This window comes from Scleropages formosus, chromosome 12, assembly GCF_900964775.1.
Source record: "Scleropages formosus chromosome 12, fSclFor1.1, whole genome shotgun sequence".
Lineage (NCBI taxonomy): Eukaryota > Metazoa > Chordata > Actinopteri > Osteoglossiformes > Osteoglossidae > Scleropages > Scleropages formosus.
In genome coordinates this window covers 21,318,252-21,337,155 of record NC_041817.1, presented here as the reverse complement: position 1 = coordinate 21,337,155, position 18,904 = coordinate 21,318,252, and the positions used below count along the sequence as shown (strand labels likewise).

Genomic DNA, 18,904 nt, shown 5'->3' with positions numbered 1-18,904 from the left:
GAGGCCAAATCTTGCATGCTTCTGTAGGTCTCGGTAATTGCATATTTTCAAGGTTGCTGGCCATACATAGCTCGATGACAGAAAATAGCTGCTGCTTTACATAAATTACAGAATACAAAATGCAGCCGTACCCAAAACAGCACAGCTACTCGTGGAGGGCTGATCAACACACTGCATCTGTACACATTCATCTTTAACCGTTTCCACTCTTAAGGTTAACAGTGTGGTTCTTATTCCTTGCGAGCAGTCACAAGTCAAAGCTAGGATTAGGGATATATAATCTTAATACAACCTGAATATGTAAATAGTAAACATATAATTCTGAACAAATATAGCAAATATAAAATATTAATATCTTGGACATACAGGGGATATACAGTATATTACATATATACAGTGCATAGACCTCAGAGTACAGTTGGAGTAGGTTGAAACTGCTGCCTTATAATTATAGCCCCTGAATTCAAATCCGCCTCTTCTCTTACTAACCTTGATCAAGGTACTTACCCAAAATGGACATGGTAAAAACAGCCAGCTGTATAAATGGGTAAAGAGTGCATCAAGCTCATACCGTTTTGTAGAAAGGAGTCCAGCTAATAATAATAATAGAGCCACATCGAGTGCAGTTCACATTTAATTGTAATTCTACGGGATGGAATCCAATATTTTAATGGGTAAAAGATGGTGTTATATGCTGTGTAACTGAAACAGCTAAGCATATCAATGGTCCTAGCTAGACATACAGGTAATATTACTTATGAGAATTAATCCACACATTGCTCCTTGCTCACAGAGGACACAGGAATGTATGAGAGGAGTTCCAGTGCTGCTATAGTGACCAGGTGTGATGGGTGTAGCAGTCCCATTCTTGGCACAGGAACCTCCACCCCCTCCCCCACACACACTGGAGCACTATTGCTTTTCAGCTATTATATATAATAAAACCCAGTGACTTCATTCTGCAAAGTACATGCAATGAGCCTGGTGACCTTCACTGCTACAATGTAAGATGCTATTAATATCACAAATTTATAAGAATAACTGCATATAGAATTTGGACTGCAGAAGTCTTTGGGGTTTGTTAGTGGGTTAGCTAAAGTAATAAATTATGGTAACATGATCTGATTTGTAAATATTTAACTAAACAAATGTTGGGTGCATGCAATTAACTTCAGAAAATACAATTTTCTCACAAATTCAGATGAATGAAAGACAGATATCTAAAGCTCTGTATTTGTCGCAGGAAGCATCATGATTTTACATTTACATTTTCAGCTAATGCTTTTGTCCAACACAACATCAACGTGCCTACGACTATTTATGAGCGTAATACAGGTGGATGATTTTACATTTAGAAAATCAGTGTAAACACCACGCTCAAGCGTAGTACAGCAGTAAGTGAGTTTTAAACCTGTAACCTAAAGGCAATAGCTCTAACCACTGTGTTGTACCAGGGTTAGTTTAGCCTCCCTATTCTATGGTTCTGAAGTTCTTTCTTGAATTTCAGCTATAACCAGTCAGTATAAGTGCCGTATGGATGCTGCAATAATGACAGCTTCTCGACTCAGAACCCAACTGGGACCAAAGAGCTGTTTTGTAACTTGCTTTGTTGGCAAATCCAAAGTCACTTTCTTTTATCCCTAAATCAAAAACAATAATTCCTCAAATTATTTGTCTGTTATGTCCTACAAAATCCATGCATACTAACATCTATGATAAATTCTCAATAATATGTAAAACTTTTGAAATATTTTCATTGCATAATTTGAGAATTGTATCATTTCAATCTACCTTAAAATGACAAATGATTTAAAACTGCTCAAAATGATTAAAAAAAAAATACGTTGCTCCACCAGCTTTCTGAATGAATGACCTATAAGCACGTGCAGAACTGGTCAATTTCTTGACACGTTTTGACACTGACCTTTTTATTTTTTTGGTTGTTTTTGAAATCTTGACTTTGTCCTCCATGGTAACAGTATACCTTCTGACCGGCAATATCAGTAACACCAACACTCATGAACACCAGACCAGTAAAAATTGTGGAAACAAGTTGGATTTAGTTGATCCAACACTCCTATTTCATTTAGCTGCTCCTTCCTGCTATTCATCAGCTTGGATGGTAAACTCGGGCTGTGTTCATTCAGCTACTATACAAAGAAAATAGATCATTATGTTGTAAAGAAAAATAATAATAATTGGAAAAAGTTTATACCTTTGAAATTCATATCTTCACAGTCCATAGGTTATGGATGGATGTATGGAGTTATGCATGTTCACCTCTCCTTTTCTCTTTAATGGCCCAGGTAAAAATAGATGTACTAGATCGCTCTCAGTCAACACTTACATCCAAGGAATAAACATATCTAAAGCAAATATTATTATACATAAAAACTAATACAGTACCACCTAAAAATTTTACTACACCTGCTGAAACTCAGTAACTGAATGCTCAGTGTTTGTGTGACTGCTATTCCTTACAACTGTTATTATGGTGCATGCATTTTTTTCTCTATTTTTCATTTCCGCAAACAAAAGGTGCAACATGTTGTAAATTATGAAATATGTGGCTGGCTGAGTGGTACTGAAATGGTTCCCTTCCATCCAAGCACTGCATATCACTATTTGTATTTTTTTTTTTCAAAACAGTCATTACATATTATGACTCACCCTAACACCTATATTTTTTTAAATCAGATTTTGAATATTCCCTTCCAAAGTAAACAAGTTAAAAAAATAGCATCATTTTCAACATATACATTTCCATCTACAGGTACTTCATGGGAAGCTAGAAAATAAATTTGCTGCCTTGAACATTTTGGTGATGGATAGTTAAAACTGGGAAATTACATCCATCATCTACCTTTTGAAGGTTAATAACCCCATACAAAGTTCCAAGAGCTCCTCTTAACCTCCCGATAATGGAAACTTTATGCATTCAGAGATATTCAGAATAACATCGGTATGTGAATTTAGTTGTCACTGTCAGAAAAAAAAAGCAAATGCATATCATTACACTCAAATATTCAGGTCACATGAAACTGGTATAAACCAGCTGGGACCAAATCCAAAGTCCTGTTACACTGCACAAACCTTAGCCTACATAAATCTAATTCATAGATTTCAAATGTTTTTTTTGTTGTCCAATTCACTGGGGCGCTGCTTTGATGCACGGAACATGGCGAAATTATGAAGGGTTTCATTGAAAGTATGAGAATAAAGGGAGATTTGTGAGAATCGCAAGGCTGCTGCTCTTAAACAGAAAAGTAATTCAAAAGAATTAGACCTAACCAGTGCATGGAGAATCAGATCAAGAGATTATCCTGTGCTCTTGACGTTAATTCCAGCTCTGTCCACAAATATCAGGCATGTGCATTATTATGTTCTCTACACATCTGCACATTGATAATACTGCTTTGCATTAATTGTTTCTCTTGCCTTATTCAAGCTAGCATACGGTACAACTTAATACCGTAAATGTATTACAAACTATTCACATTACTGATTTCAACTGATATGAGCTCTTGAGAAAATGTTACACAGCGTAATTTTTAAACCTCTGAAACAAAAAAAAAAAATTAACTCTTAAATACAGTATAAAAGTTTCTCTTTATGGCTACTGTGCAATTGTAGTTAAATAAAAGAACCTGCCTTTTTGTTCAATAATTTTACTCGACTGTATCCGCAAAGAGCCTTTGAAGTTAAGTCATAATTGCTGGCGCATTTTCTGGAAATTGAAAATTGATCAGAAAACTTGTGTCATCAATACAAGTGAAAGCCTGTCAATAACAGCTTCGCTCTCTCTGTGATTGTCACTGCAAACACTGCAAATTACAGCTCAGTGGTATCTTCAGCAACGACCATCCTGTGCCAGATCTGGTGAGACGTTACAATTTTATACTAAAATAATTGCGTTATCAAAATATAAGAGATATTTAACGGGTAACTAGACATCCAAATAACTATGAACACAGTTTACAGCACACCCTCAGTAGAAAAGTGACAAAGGTAAATTGTACAAAGCCTCAAACCAGTCAAATGCATGTCCAATAAAACTGCTAAATGAAAATTATTATTCCTATGAAAAGGACAAAACATACCACTGCAACCTTGACTAATTAAATTAGACATGAAAAGTGGGAATAGGAGGAATTAAAAAAATTTTTAAAAAATGATCCTGAAACTCTCAAAGATGTTCATATCTCTTATTTTCAGAAAAAAATGTGAAAATGTAAATTGATTCAAACACAGGGATGAAAATGCAGCTTATGGTGTACAAAAAGCACATGAATGTAAAAGAGGCCGGGTTATTTTTAGAATCGAGCACTGTTTTCTAAACCTGCTAAAGGTTGAGTAGAATGTTGTGGAAAATGCACATGAGAGGAGAATCGCATAATTTATAACCGCTCCTCAAAACCGTTTACCATTAAAAATGTAAATGGTCCAAATTCCTACAAGCAAAACCAAAGAGACCTTCCCCCCCACACCTCAAATTGCACAACCTACCATCCTCTGTGGGGACATAGATGTTTAAGTAAAGGCAGTCTTCATTTTGGTCCTGGACATAGGTTACCACTGTATCCAAATTGGCCGTGAACCAAACGGGCAACATGTCATTGAGCAAAAACCGGTCTTCTAAGTACTGCGGGCAGACGGGTGCAAACTGTGTGGCATTGCGGATGCCAGGCCAAGAAGTAGGCGGTTCAGGGGGTTGAAATCTCCGTTCCCCTGTGGGCGGAGAGGCGTACGGGATCCCCAGGTACTGCTCCACGGGCCCCAGGATTTCATTGGGCAATGGCGTTTTTAATCCACGCAGCTTCCCGTAGTTTGTTGTCACAATGGTGTGGTGCACTTGTTGGCAGCTGATGACCGTGAACCTCACAGCCAGGGCTGTAATCCAGAAGATCAAATTCACATTCAGCATTGCGCAGATGGGAGTGAAGATGAACGGTAGCCATACGACTCCCCCTGGCCTCGACATGATCCACTACTGCACGAGGGTATGAGGGGCAGGATCCTTTGTTTCCACTGTCCAATCAGGATTTAATATTTGACCACCTGGAAAAACTGACGTCCAATCACATCGGGCCTCTCAGAGCTCCCCATCCCAGAAGGCAGCACTTGTCTTTCTCGGGATCTTTGCTTTCTTGCCGTTGCTTGCAATTTCCTCCCGCGATTGATTCCAGTATGATAGATCAACTGTGTGTGAGAAAAGAGTTTCAGTTAGCGATCAGCAACAAGAGCTCAGCCATATCAGTCCATCTGTATCACGATAAAACACTGTAACATTAACTTAAACAGCACTTTTCATGAGTGGCATTCAAATAAGATTAAAAAAATTAAAAAGGAGCAAGTGAAGTGGTTAAAGTAGAACTATAATGTAATCAGTTTCACTCAGGCTTCCATCCATGATCATTAACTGCTTGTCCGGTTCTGAGTCGTGGGGGTCCAGAGCCTATCCTGGAAGCATATGGCGTGAGAGAAGGTCCCCCCTGAATGGGGCACCAGTCCATTAGTGGGCAATCGCACACCCATTCATTCACACATGCACACACTAAGATCAATTCAGAACCACCAGTTCGACTGAATCACGTGTCTTTGAACCATGTGAGGAAACCCATGCAGATAATGGATGGGTTGTCTATGGAGGCAAGGTTGGCAACAAGTTTGCTAATCGCAAAAGAAAGTGCTGTAAATAGTATTTTAAAATGAGGCACTGACATTATACAGAATTTCAGCTCTTTTGTACCATTGTGTTGTGTCGTAAAATAACCACGCAACAAAATTAAAATACAGTAAAAACAAATTCTCAAGGGAAAAATACACGGAAATTTCAGACTTGTCAAAAACTTGAAAAATTACACCCATATGATTCAAAGGCCCTACAGGCTGGAATGTAACTCTGGAATAAGGCTGTACAACACTAACGTGAATCTAGTGTAGGACCCTGTAACTCTAGCAAAACTCTAAGATCCTGTATCTCCAGTGTAACTCTAGAGTAAGACAGTGTAACTCTACAATAAGACCCTGTAATCACAGTGTGACTGTAGAGTATGGCTGTGTAACTAATGTAATTCTATGACAAGGCCCTGTAACTCTAGTGTAACTCTACATCCTTTAACTCTAGCATAATGCTAAAATGTAACGCCTTGTAACTGTAGTGTAACTCCAGTGTAACTGCACCGTAAAGCCATGTGACCGTAGTGTAACTCTACAATAAGACTCTAATTGTAGTGTAACAGTAGAGATTTCATAGCTTCCTCAGACTCATTCCTGCCACCAAAAAAGTTAATGTACTGAGTAATATTTTAGAAAATCACCAACACAGAGTACCATAGCAAAGGATCATCAATCCACCTTTTCAGCACCCTCCTACTCCTCCCTCTGCAGTTGATGACAAACCCGGACGGTTGCCGAAATCAGTCTGCTGCGCTAGAAACCCTATTATGCATGCTGCTTTAATGGATAACCCTAAGACATTGATCTTATCTAATGAAGTACGAGATGTGGGAAAGAGGGCAGGGTACCACAGGTTTGAACATCAGTACTGCTTGACGTGAGTCTCTCTCAGCTGTGTGGAACATTGAATTTCCAAGGGCCCGCATCTGCTCTGGGTGTGTGCCGACGGCCGGAATAAAAGGGGTACATATTAATCAGAGAGAACCGTTCAGCAGTCATCTATTATTGCCCTCGTTCCATTAACAAAGCTATCAGAGAGGCTTTTAAAGAGTAGGATCCTCAGCGAGGATCTCATCTGGGGCTATTGATTGATATAAATCTGGCCCTTTTGTAACACGTCTCATTAGTGTGATTGTGTAAGTTACGCAGGAGGGTCACATTCAGACCGAGGTGCAGTAAAGGTCTCGCACACCTCAGTGCAGGAAGGAGTGTTATGATGAAACGGGTTGGTACACATTCGGCACCTCCTTAGCAACAACAACTGCTGTTATGGGTGCAGTCTTCTACGCAGCCGCATGCCGGGAAAATGGCATTTCCGCAGGTGATGCCAGAAAACTGAGCAAAGTTGGGGTTTGGATGGATTCTCAGGAGAAAGAGGTGCCAAGAAGGACACTAAATAAACTCCAAGCCATCATGACTAATGACTCTCAACGTCTCCACACTCAACGTCTAAACAGAGGAGCACCTTCAGCAAGAGAGCGGTCCAGATGTGCTGTTTCAGCAGGCGCCACTTTAGATCATTCATACCAGTGGTCAATTTGCTTTGTAATGAGTCCTCTGCGCGGTCGGGGGGGTACTGCCCTCCTATTGTCCACATGGAACTGAGCTGTCAGTTCTGCTTTTTCCTTTTATTCATTTGCACGCTCTCTGTTTACACTTTTTCATGCTTGTCTATATGCGATGTTCATTCATTCCAGTGTTATGATGTTGTCCTCTGTTGCTACTCTCTTGTACAAATGTTCCTTTACCCATCCAATTTCGATACCCTCTTATCCTGAGCAGGGTCACGGAGAGACGGAGCCTATCCCAGAAGCACTGGGTACAAGGCATAGGGAGGTACACTCCGGACAATACACCACTCCATCACAGGGTAGCCATACAAACACCAAGGGCAATTTAGAGTCACCAATTCACCTGAACTGCACGTCTGTGCAATCTATGAAGAAACCAGAGTACCTGGAAGAAACCCCGATAGACACGGGGGGGTTTGAACTTCATGAACTCCAACAAAGACCGAGTGGGCATCAAACCCATGTTCTCCCAAACCACCTAGGTACCACACACTCCGATGCTTCTTTAACCTCATGCAATTTTCTTCAACATCTATAAAGTTTTTATGAATCTCAAGCACTTTCTTGCAACAATGCTTTGTGAGTAAGACCAATTCGTGCAACGTTACCTCTTTACAGTGTTCATCACAAGGGCCACACTGTTTAACCACAGGGGTGAGCTCCTACAGGCTATGCAACCGAATCGACACGTTCCGACCACGTAGCCCAGGGCAATGGGAACCAACATTAACAGCTGGTGCCCTTTTGGTCAGAGCAAAGTCACTAAACACAATGACACCATGTTCTTCAGCACAGGGATTCTGGGTCGCACATCAGTCCAAGTCCAAGCCAACACGACCTTCAAAACAGCATAAGGACCTAATTCCAAGTAACTGCTACTTTATCATTTGACTGTGTCTTCACCAGGATCCATCAGCATTTTCCAGTCTTTCTTTTTTGTCCATAATATAGCAATGGCCACTGTGGTGGTTAACATGGAGCAATTTTTTCAATACATGAAAGTACTTCATTTAATTCCTGATCATTTTGATCAGCACTGAATCAATATGACACAGCATCTGGTTGTGTAATGAATAATAATCTGCAAGTTGTGGAAGTGTCCATATACAACAGTGTCAAAACACATGAGCTTACATATCTCCCGCAGGTAATTTAATTTCCAGGGATAATACTTCATTCCCTTCAATGCCCCTGTGGAGTGCTGAACGGTCAGCAGGATTTCAGAGTCGGTTAATTCCAAAAAGCCGATTAATTAGTTTCCACACTTTTGCCATTGCGGCGCATAGCAGCCTTCGCATTCAAGCGACCAGTCGATATGTCAGTGGGGCTCCCCTAGTCGTTCTCACTGTACTCTTCTTTCCTGCAAAGCCTTAGCAGTTAACATATCCATTACCGGTTCTAAGGCACTTGTCCAATGGGCCAGGGATCAAAGGCATGTGCGTAATTGTCATTCACTAGATTGTTTATTTCTGTGCCATATTTTCTGAAGACTGTGACTGAGAACACGTTGGTGCACACTTGAAGAGAAATTAAATACTGCATTTTGGCCTTTGCAGAGCTTATAAAGCCTTGATGTCCAAATTAAACGTAAAACTGCTTTAAAGGTGTACTGCCATTATTTTTTACGAAAATAAAACATCCACCCATCCAATTTCAATAATCGTTTCGTCCCGAGCAGGGTCCTGGTGATCCGGAGCCCATCTGGAAGCACTGGGTGGAAGGCTAAGGGGACATACACCCCGGATGGTTGCGAAAATTAATCATTTCATTAAAAATTCACACGTGGCATTTGATTTATTTGTTCATGGGACTTTAAATCCAGTTCGCCTTTAGTAACTTTACTACTTAAATATTCAGGGCCAGTGCTTGGCTATGTGCTGTCTAAATATGTTAGTTTGTGATATATGTGATATAAGCCGCACGATTCTCTAGGGGAGGCTGACGTCCTGCGCTCTCACTTATCACACGGCAGTTAAGATAAGGCCTTCGAGCTGAAGAGCATCTTCAATAAAAATACTGTCCTCATAACACTCCAGAGAGAGAGAACGAGAGAAATGCAGAGAGCCAAAGAGCATTATCAGCAATGGTATGATTACAGGCGATAATTCATGTGCATTTTAATGACACCGCGATTTTTCATTTGCATTTTAATTATTATGAAATGTCTGGTTCGGGGAAGATCTCGTCACTAGGCTGACATTACGCCAGGTCCGTGAAGGTGTTAATAAAAAAGCAAAGTGACTCTGACTGACATGTGTACCACAGTATTCTCTTCAGTCAATCCTGTTATTTCAAAACACTGTGAAAGCTATAAAGCATTAACATGCCTTTGGACTGACAATAAAAATTCACATTTTCCGTATCCAGTATGAATATATTTATATATCCAGTCTATCCATATCCTTAAATAAGAACACAGGCACTGGAATACGGCCCACAGATAAGTGGATAGATGGACAAAAAAACTAAACAGGATGTATGTTCAGCAATCCAAGGCCCAAATTCAAAATCACAAATGAGGTAAACTGTGATTCTGAACTGTAGTAAACACTAACATGGACACATATTGATCTTCGTGTCCAAAACGCAATTAGAGAAGCCATGAAAAACTTCTCCAACAGATTATATCAGTGAACACAGCAACCAAGATTTCAAATGACATTAAATTTCAGAAAGAACGTGACAGTCTATAAAACATTTTCACAGGAAAAATAAAGAATCTGCTGTAGCCACATTTGTAAGCCTTAAAATTGCTAAGATAGAACTGTACGCTACAGGCAGAATCCAAAGTATTACTGTCAACAAAAAGGCCTATGAAAGAACACAATCAGCTTTCTTGCTAAAACAGGAGACTGAATATGATAACCTGTAATTTAAATTAGTTGTATTATGAACATAATCAATTTAAAAATAAGACAAAGAAAATCCTGCACAGATTTCTGAGACATAAGAAGAGTTCATATTTTACAATAGTTCACGTTAACTAAAGGCAGTAAGTTGGTGGAACAATTTCATTCATTTAGCAACAATTTTATTCATTTATTCAACTTTAGCGAAATCTTCATCTGCGACTCAACAGTTTTACGTAGTTTAAATGACAGTAGACTATACCTGTAAAGTAACATTATAAAGTTACATTTAAGTTACTTTTTATACAAATTATACAGTTACTTTTAAGCAATAAATTATCTTAGTTATCGTTTGAGGCTGTCATAATAAATCTAACTCGTCTCTAGCTAACCTTTTATTAAATCCATTACCATGTACATGTTTACAATTACACTGTTTATTAGACCTTCTGATGAAGTACTAGTACACTCCAAAAAGCAAGTTCATTTTTGTGTTAAAATAGCTTATATTGCTTGGGCAAGTGTAAACAGTGGTCACTGCACAGTCATTCCAAGTTACACATTATGACAGACCACCAAAAGATATTAAATTATCAGCTGACTGTGGATACCACAGAAAAAAAAACAAGTTTCTATTATTGACTTTGTCTGTATATGTTCGGTTGTTGAAATTTCCCTTATTTGTTCCATCAACAACAAAGTTCCAACTCCAAATAATCAACTTAGAAAAGACTATGTGCCCAAGTTGTTATTTCTGTAAGTGACCTTTTCGAAATCATAAAGAAGTAAGAGTATCAGTGACCCAGCTGTATATGCAAAAAGCTAAGCAACAAATGAATACTGGTTATTAATACTGATACTGTACATCATGATATTCATTTTGCATTAATAATACTAATTAATAATAGACTAGCATTAGTTTGACAGACGAATTGCACAAATGACCTTTCAGATATTTCTGTCAGTGTTTAAAGTATGTCCGCTACCTGGGTTAAAGTTAAATGAAATTCCTTTAAAAAAAAAAAATCTTGAGGTGCAAAAATAAAAGTATATATATAACAGTATCATGATACCTTGATATAAGTAAACCACTTTCGTATTTATAGCTAGCTTTATTGCCCAGCCATTTATGTGGGTAAATAGCAGGTAGCTAAAAACCGTAAGTCACTTTGGAGAAAATTGTTGACTAAATGAATAAATTAAAATGCAAACACAGCTGTTGGAAGAAGCCTTGCCTCATCCATTGATCTTATAAAAAACTTTCTGAAATAAGATGCATGTTTGACTAATTGATGAATTGAATAAGTGTATGTATAAGTGAATGTAATTTAATATGTAACTTGTATTAACTGTCACATGAAAGCAATATTTTTACATAATGTGTCTTCACCTAACCTCATTGTGAGAATAAATTCCCAGCTGTACCACGGGATGAAAGTGTTTGTTACTCAAAAAATGTACAAATATATGTTCATGGATTTTTTTATAATGTTCATGGATTTTTTTTCCTCCAGTGGATACTATGGCTTATTGTGTTGTGATATGAAAATTACATTGCTTTGTAAAATACAACGGGCATTCAGAAAGACTCCAGCTATTAATTTGCTATTAAATGACACTTTTGCCTGAAGCACCTGATACTTTGTTTTTATGTATTTGGAACCTGACAGTTCATCAACTGTAGTTTGGACACCACTATGGCATCCCAAGTTAGATCTGGTTTTACATCAAAAGAGGTAGGTACATTATTAAAAACTGGCAAATGTCATTTTGCATATAATCCTGTAGACATCGGTTTTGTTCTTAGTATTTCATTTACATACACCCATGACATTGTAGCAGAAAAGCCACAGAAAAAAAAATAATAAAAAATGTTAAACATTACAGTTTTTTTCTTTGCATCTCAATTAAACCAGCTGTATTCCATGACTGTATAATGTTATAGGTATAATAATAAGTTAGGTTATATAAAAGTGGATGGAACCGTAGCCTAATGCTTTTGACATCATCAAAATTGCATCGTGATTTTGTCACACTGTGATGTTACACAGGCTGAAATGGCATTCAAACCCATGTTTCTGGCATCACATGTGAGCTTTTGTCAAGACTGCAGGATCCATATAATAGCTTTTTCTTCCAAAGTTCTGCACAAATCAGTATTAACAGTCTGTAACTACAGGTTATATAAGACAAAGTTTACAGGATTTCCCCAACTGGAAAGAGACCCCAAATAAAAACTTTCTTCCGAAACGAATTAATCCCGAATAGTACAGTGAACAGTGCTACACTGGTAAAATAACTGACAACACATGTAATATCAAATGTAAAGCACCAGCGCAGCTTTTGGAATAATAGTTCTTTGTTATTTTTATAATGTCTAAGTATGCCTGTGCTGCAGCAATGCCTCAAGAAAAAATCCAGCAAAAAATATGTTAAACTGTTTGGTTCCACAGGCTGCAGAGTATGCAAAGTAGTATTCCATTTTCTTGAATATTGGGCCTCACTTGAAGGCACAGACATTTTATATACAGAACACCACTAGCTGTAGCCCCATGCAGTCACCAGAAATCATTACATAACACCCATGATTAGTGTAGACATATGATAGCCCATATGATACAGTAAATACTTGAACGCATAATGGGCCGTCTGGTTATTCTTATTTCAGGCAAAAAGCAACAGTGGAATTTTAACAAGCTCGCTGTATCCATTAGTTAATCTGCTCCAAATTCCTTCTATTTTTAGAAAGTAATTTAATGGATGAATAAAAGCACTATCTAAGAACAGGCAAACTCTTTGCCTTGGTTATCCATTCTCTAACTTGTACAGCCGATAACACTGATAATCACAAAGGAACCGTGCGTGATCAATGTGTGGGAGTGTGCTGTAAAAGGGTGTGATAGAACTGTGCAGCGATGGAGATGGCACATGGACCACTGACATTTAAAAAAGCAGCAGCTGATCGTGTTTTATTTCCACGCGCTGGATAGCGCATGTGGTCACGGGCGATGTGACTCTGCTTTTCAATTACCGAACACGGGCCAAGCACAAAGGTGTTATCTGTGGATATGAAAGCGAACCAATCAACGCACGTATGAACATCTGCACCGGACACAGATTTACTCCTTGAAATCTTGCAAAGGCTTTGTATGTAACAGCTGTCCATACCACCACCTTGTGGCTCGCTGCTGAAGTCCCTCATGCTCTGTGACTTGGGAGGATTTGGTTGTACCCTAGTAAAAAAAAAAAAAAACACAGCACCACATACAGTATAGAAACAAGCTGAAGCACATATAGTCAGACAGGAAGGAAGCGGTGAGGGTTCGCTCTGAGAATCTGGGGATCCGAACCCAGGGCTGCTCTGCCAGCAGTGGAATCATAATCATGAATTACGACTGCTGTATATGTTACTGGTTTCTGGGAAAGGACCTATAAAAACTGCATTCAATCAGATGTGCCAGCTCTGGGAAGCAGTACTCCTCATCTGGAAACCAGTGGCAGGAAAAAACCAAAAAAAAAAAAAAAAAGAAACTACAACCTTTCAAAGAGAAATTGTGAATTTGCCATGGCCATTGTCTGTAATGTTATATAGATTCAAGCAGTATTGTATAAATTCATCTTGTTTCTTCCAGTAATTTTATTTTTTCTTAAACAGATCTCAGGTTTCTACAAGCCATGATGTCCTTCACTCTCTTTATAGAAAATAAAGACCAAAGCATTTTCTGTTCACCTGCCAAAAAAAAAAAAAAACTAAAAGTTCACTCCTACTATACAGTTATTTCACATTGTTATGATATTCTACAACACAATATTAGAATAATTGCATTAAACTGCATGCCAATCTGCACATCTATATCACTAAAAGATATTTTCACTGAATAAAGTTGCCTCGTGACGCCGATCAATGCACTTTTCCTTAAAAAGAAGCCCATCCACTACCTTGACACACATGGGTGATACAGGTACTGATATTGTGTCTATCGATGTAAAAAAGGACGATCAAATTGAAGTGTGTCGCTGCGATCGGCGGTGTGTGGAATAATAATCAATCGATCAACAATTTGTCATTATTCTCTGTACCACTGGCACTGCGGCTCCAGAGCTTGCGGACCCCCCCGGACCACTGTGCATTGATTTCCACTGGAAATATACAACGTTTAAAAGCCCCTTTCTCGGGGGGGGCGGGTAGGGGATGGGGGGGCTGCTCCGTGCGCCCGAGAACAGAACAGGTTGCCCGCACACTTTGCGCACAATGAATCCCCCCGGGGACGCGCGCCTTTCACCGCAAAATGTCCGCAGCGCACGCAAGAGCAAGCCGGCACTTGGAATTATTTTTTTGAAAAATGATAATAACAACATAAGCACGGCAAATTGGGGAAAAATAAATTAGCAAAAAAAGTAAAGATTAATAATGCGGCATGTCACTTGCCTGAGACGCTGCTGCAGGAGCAGAGAGGGTCGATAGTCTATAGAGGAAAACGACGCGACTCTACCTACCTCGACTGTATGTGATGCATGTGCGCCGTGTCCGCGCTCCGGACCGGAGGGATGTACCGGGAGGGGGGTCAATATCACAAGGAAAATCTAAAAAAAAAAAAAGGGGAACGGGGGGAGGGAAGACACTCGGCGTCCTGTCCTGTAAATAATATCCAGTCGGAATTTCAAAGTGTGGAAAAATACACGCAAAATAACGCCCCCCCCCCGACTCAGTTTCGGAGAAGAAGATGAAGAAGGAGAAGAAAAAAGAAGAAGAAAAAAACTTGATTTTTTTTCTTTTAAATAATTATTTTGTTGTCTTTATGCTGTTAATGACCTATATAGGGTGAGGGGAGCTGGCAGGGTTTGCTGCGGAGGAAGCGGTAAAAGTGTGGAAATGAGACTGCCTTCCCTCCTCGCTTCGTGGGGAGAGAGGGGACCGCAGAAGGAGACTGAGGAGAGCGACGCCAGGGCTGTACCAGCCGTCCCCCCCCCAACTACTCCCCTCCCCGCGCGCTTTCTCCACCGTGTCCCCCCGCCCGTCCCCTCCGCGCTCCCCAAGCCCCGCCTCCGACCCTTTCCCTCTCCCATTGGACAACGCCTAACGAACGTACACATCCCACAGCCAATAGTTACGCTGCGTTCGTTCTGTCGCCTCGATCCGGCAGCAGGCGCATCACCGCGAGCCGGCGTCAGAAGGACGTTTCCCTTAGGTATTCCCGGCGCGCGCCTCTCCCTCGCGACGCAGGACGCTTCTGATATTGGACAGATGTTTGATGGGCTTGAGTGGAATGTACGTGTCAACTAACTGTTGCCTTTACACTTTCGGGTTGCTTCATTTTTAATCCCGTCCTTTACGCGCGACGGCGAAACGACGCTGTGGATGACTTGAGCCTTGGCAGCGGACGCACGCGCTGCGTCCCCGCGACGAAGATCATGTTTAATTCGGCGCGCGCTGGGGAAAAAAAAGGCGCCCAGGCGCTCGGCGGAAACGCTTCCGCGTGGCCTCTCTGTGTCAGACACACAGTTTTGCAGAGCGATAAATGTTATTTTGTGCGCAGCACACCCCTTTTGGCACGCGCGCGCTCTCAGTCTCACTCTTCGTCCTGCGCCGCTTAACTGCGCTCCAAACGACAACGGCGCCAAGTGTCGCTTGAATGAATGTTTTTTCAGTAACGTAACGGCTCCTCTTTTCTGTTATTTGCATTGTGAAGAGAAAACATCGTGGTACGTAAAGCTATGGTGAGGCTGCCCTTACTTTATATTCACCAGTCACCGTCCCTCGAGCGGCTGCGGCGCGAGCGCAGCTATTAAAGCCCGGCAGCCGTGGACACGCCCACTCCACGCGCCTCAATCGCGACGGGTTGAATCCCTAAATTACGGCGCGTCGATACGAGCTGCAAATATGCCACATATAAAATGGTGTGCGTGGATTATGCAGTTGCGTCTCACACGCATAGCTCCGTATTGAGGCGCTCGGCGCAAGATTTAAATCACTGCGGTGCGGGAATGAAGGTCTGAATTATACCCAGATGATGATGGGGCTACATGAAGGGAGAGGATCAAAGGCAGGCAGGGAACGTGGTCTCCAAAGAGGAATCCCTTTGCCCGAGGGCTGCAAAAGCATGAATCGCGTCAACAGTCACAGCTGCAAGTACTGTGCGCGCGCCCGTGCGTATTATTGTGTGCGCGCGCGCGCACAGCAGGTGTAGCATCCATGGATGAGTAAGAATCCTATAACCAGTTGTTGCACCAGCAGGTAGTGTCCTGGTTAGGGCTCTTGCCCTGTAACATGAAGGTGCTGGGTTTGATTCCCTGTCCTGTTGTCGTACCCTTGATCACGGTACTATACTATAGTAGGCCAGAAATTGTTCCAGTACAAACCACCCTGCTGTGAAAATGGTAAATCATTGACCAATCTAAGCATTGTTACCTTTGACAGGGGTCAGCTAAATAAAACAAAAAAAAAAAAAAAAAACATGTAAAATCCTCAAATATTGTAAACTGGAATGTTTTGATGTATCACTGTAGCTGTCTGTATTTTCGTGCTGTCTGTTTTGAAATGTATACTGAAACTGCAGCATGAAACCGTGTGCAAAATCAATAGTTTAAGAAATACAGACGTTTCAAATACTGACCTTTTTAATGCTACTCTGGCCAGACAATGTAACCTAACACTTTGTTGTTGTTCATCACTTCTCATGGAAGCAATACAAAAGCACATATTCATTTCTCTCCTGGATCCAGTGTTTTCTATTATTTATTGCTTCAAATGCAGGATTGAGGGAATTAATAATTCAATATTTGTGTTGGTCCTCTGTCAAGTCGGCGAGTTCAAATCATTGATTACATCAACACAGATTACCATAAAGTGCCAAAAGGGCAGCCCACACTGAATGGGGCAGAGAGATTGCTAATGTGCAAAGTACCATGTGGAGAAAAAAAAGGAAAAAGTATAATTTAAATCTCCGGCATATTGTATAACTGCAAAGAATGTGTAGGTCGGACATATTCACTCTTTCGAAAGCCGAAGATATGATGAGTGGTATTTATCCTACTTGTTTGAATCCTCTGAACTTTGTTTTGGTTAATTCCTCAGAGGGACGTTTGAAACGCTGCCTTCGCCAGCACAGATGAGACGGATGGACGAGGTAAGGCCACGGTACACAGTGTATTTGGCTTTCTGGCATTTATCGCTTCGTTTGAAACATATACCGTATTTGATGCTATCCAGCGTCAGTTAATTATAACATATAGGCAGCAGGTGGCATGGTAATTAGAGCTATCGCTTTGCTCGCAAAAGACCCAGGTATTAATCCCAACCCCTGCAGTGGTACCCATGAGCAAAGTGCTTACACAGTTGCTTCAGTAAAAATTGCCCCACCTTATCAGTCCTCTACCATGCTGGGTCAGTTGTTTTAAGTTGCTTATTTTTGTAAGTCACATTGGAGAAAAATGTTAGCTAAATAAATAAATGTAAATGTGACACGCAAATCTGTGAGATTACAGAACCATCAGTTATAAGTGGCATCAAAATAACTATGTTTTATGTACTTCATTCTCTCTCTTTGTATTGCTTTCTCTCTGTCACATGTCTGTTTATACCAGATATGTACAGTGGAGAGTGTCTGACCTGCACGTTCAGGCGTAGGTTCAAATCCATCTCTTTGTGTTTGTAGTCCTGAAACATGTGGAAGAAGGAAATGGTAAACCACTTCTGTACCCTTCTTTACTACGGTAACCACACAAGTGGTCATCAGGAGTCAAATTTAACTCAGTGGCACTCCTCTTACCTTATATAGCAAATGTATGTGTATTATACACAGAGGGGCTTGTGAAAATGCCTCTGGATTTAACTTTAAAACTATATTAGTAATCCACAGTTGAAGAGAAACTCTTTCTTTTTTAAATTTTGGGATTGTTTTGTTTACAACTTGCATTACTTGCTGAACATTTTGTTATTTTTCTGCAGCATCTGCCTCCGTAAACATCTCTGATAATGATGACTAGGGCAGAAGGGATGTCTGACACATCATGCAACCAGAGCAGATTTTTTTCTCATTTCCGTTTTTTTTTTTTTTTTCCAATAGGCTGAGCAGAAATTGCCCCTATACGTTTTGAAGGTTATGTTTTGCAAACTTGTTTAGTTTGCAAAAGGTTGTCATTGTGACTCATGTGGAGTATGGCTGTTTTGACCACAGGGGATTCTAACATGTTTGTTACTCAGCACTTGACATTGCCCCTAGTCCAGCATCTATCCTTCGCTCGCATTATAATGTCGTCCTTTTACAGTTCTAGCTCAATGTCCAGTTGACTTGAAATGTTTAATTTCTGTCTTTTTCCTGATGTATTTCATGCTCTGCCTGCATTGGCGCTTATTGCATCTTTTAAACAGACACTGTGATCAGTACAACTTATTAAAAATTTCGCTGAATGAAGCTACATCCAAACTTATGTTTAACTTGGCTGCTGGTGTTCAAAGACAAACATTTAATTCTGTCCTGTGCAGTCGACACTAGAAGTCCTTCACTCCGATGAGGCCTCCGGTGCATTTGAACAGCAGGGGTCTTCTTTGTTTCCTGGCCGTGTCACTCGGTCCTTTCATGATGATGAAGAACCCCCTGTGTGATTCCAAGTCCGAAAGCCTTCCTGTTTGATCTCAAAAATCTCCTTGAAACCAGAAAAAAACACACTTTCTTATCTGGTAAATGTGATAAATCTAGGCTGACATACATAGTCAACCACTTGAGAAACCTGCGGGAAGACTGATATTAAAACTGAGCATTGAATCCAGCTTGTTCACCAAACAGTGTACTGGACTGAAGGACT

At 40.3% G+C, this 18,904-nt stretch overlaps 1 protein-coding gene and 1 long non-coding RNA gene across 3 annotated transcripts in view; one reads left to right on the top strand and one right to left on the bottom strand.

The window, feature by feature from the left end:
- The window catches only part of LOC108930701 (neuroligin-4, X-linked), a 51,466-nt gene extending 36,390 nt beyond the window's left edge, over nt 1-15,076 (bottom strand). The window contains exons 1-2 of the mRNA XM_018746080.2: nt 14,597-15,076; nt 4,507-5,199 (exon numbers count right to left, since the gene is read on the bottom strand). Of these exons, the coding sequence (XP_018601596.2) occupies nt 4,507-4,981 (475 nt within the window). The 5' untranslated portion in view covers nt 4,982-5,199; nt 14,597-15,076. The remainder of the gene's footprint in view (nt 1-4,506; nt 5,200-14,596) is intronic.
- Nucleotides 15,077-15,249: 173 nt separating this feature from the next.
- LOC108929310 (uncharacterized) lies at nt 15,250-18,508 on the top strand. 2 transcript variants are annotated; one of them, XR_001965737.2, is made up of 4 exons: nt 15,250-15,368; nt 17,175-17,226; nt 17,755-17,781; nt 18,048-18,508. It is a non-coding gene; the product is annotated as an uncharacterized LOC108929310 (long non-coding RNA). The 2 variants fall into 2 exon arrangements; XR_001965738.2 differs by lacking the exon at nt 17,755-17,781.
- Nucleotides 18,509-18,904: the final 396 nt, after the last annotated feature.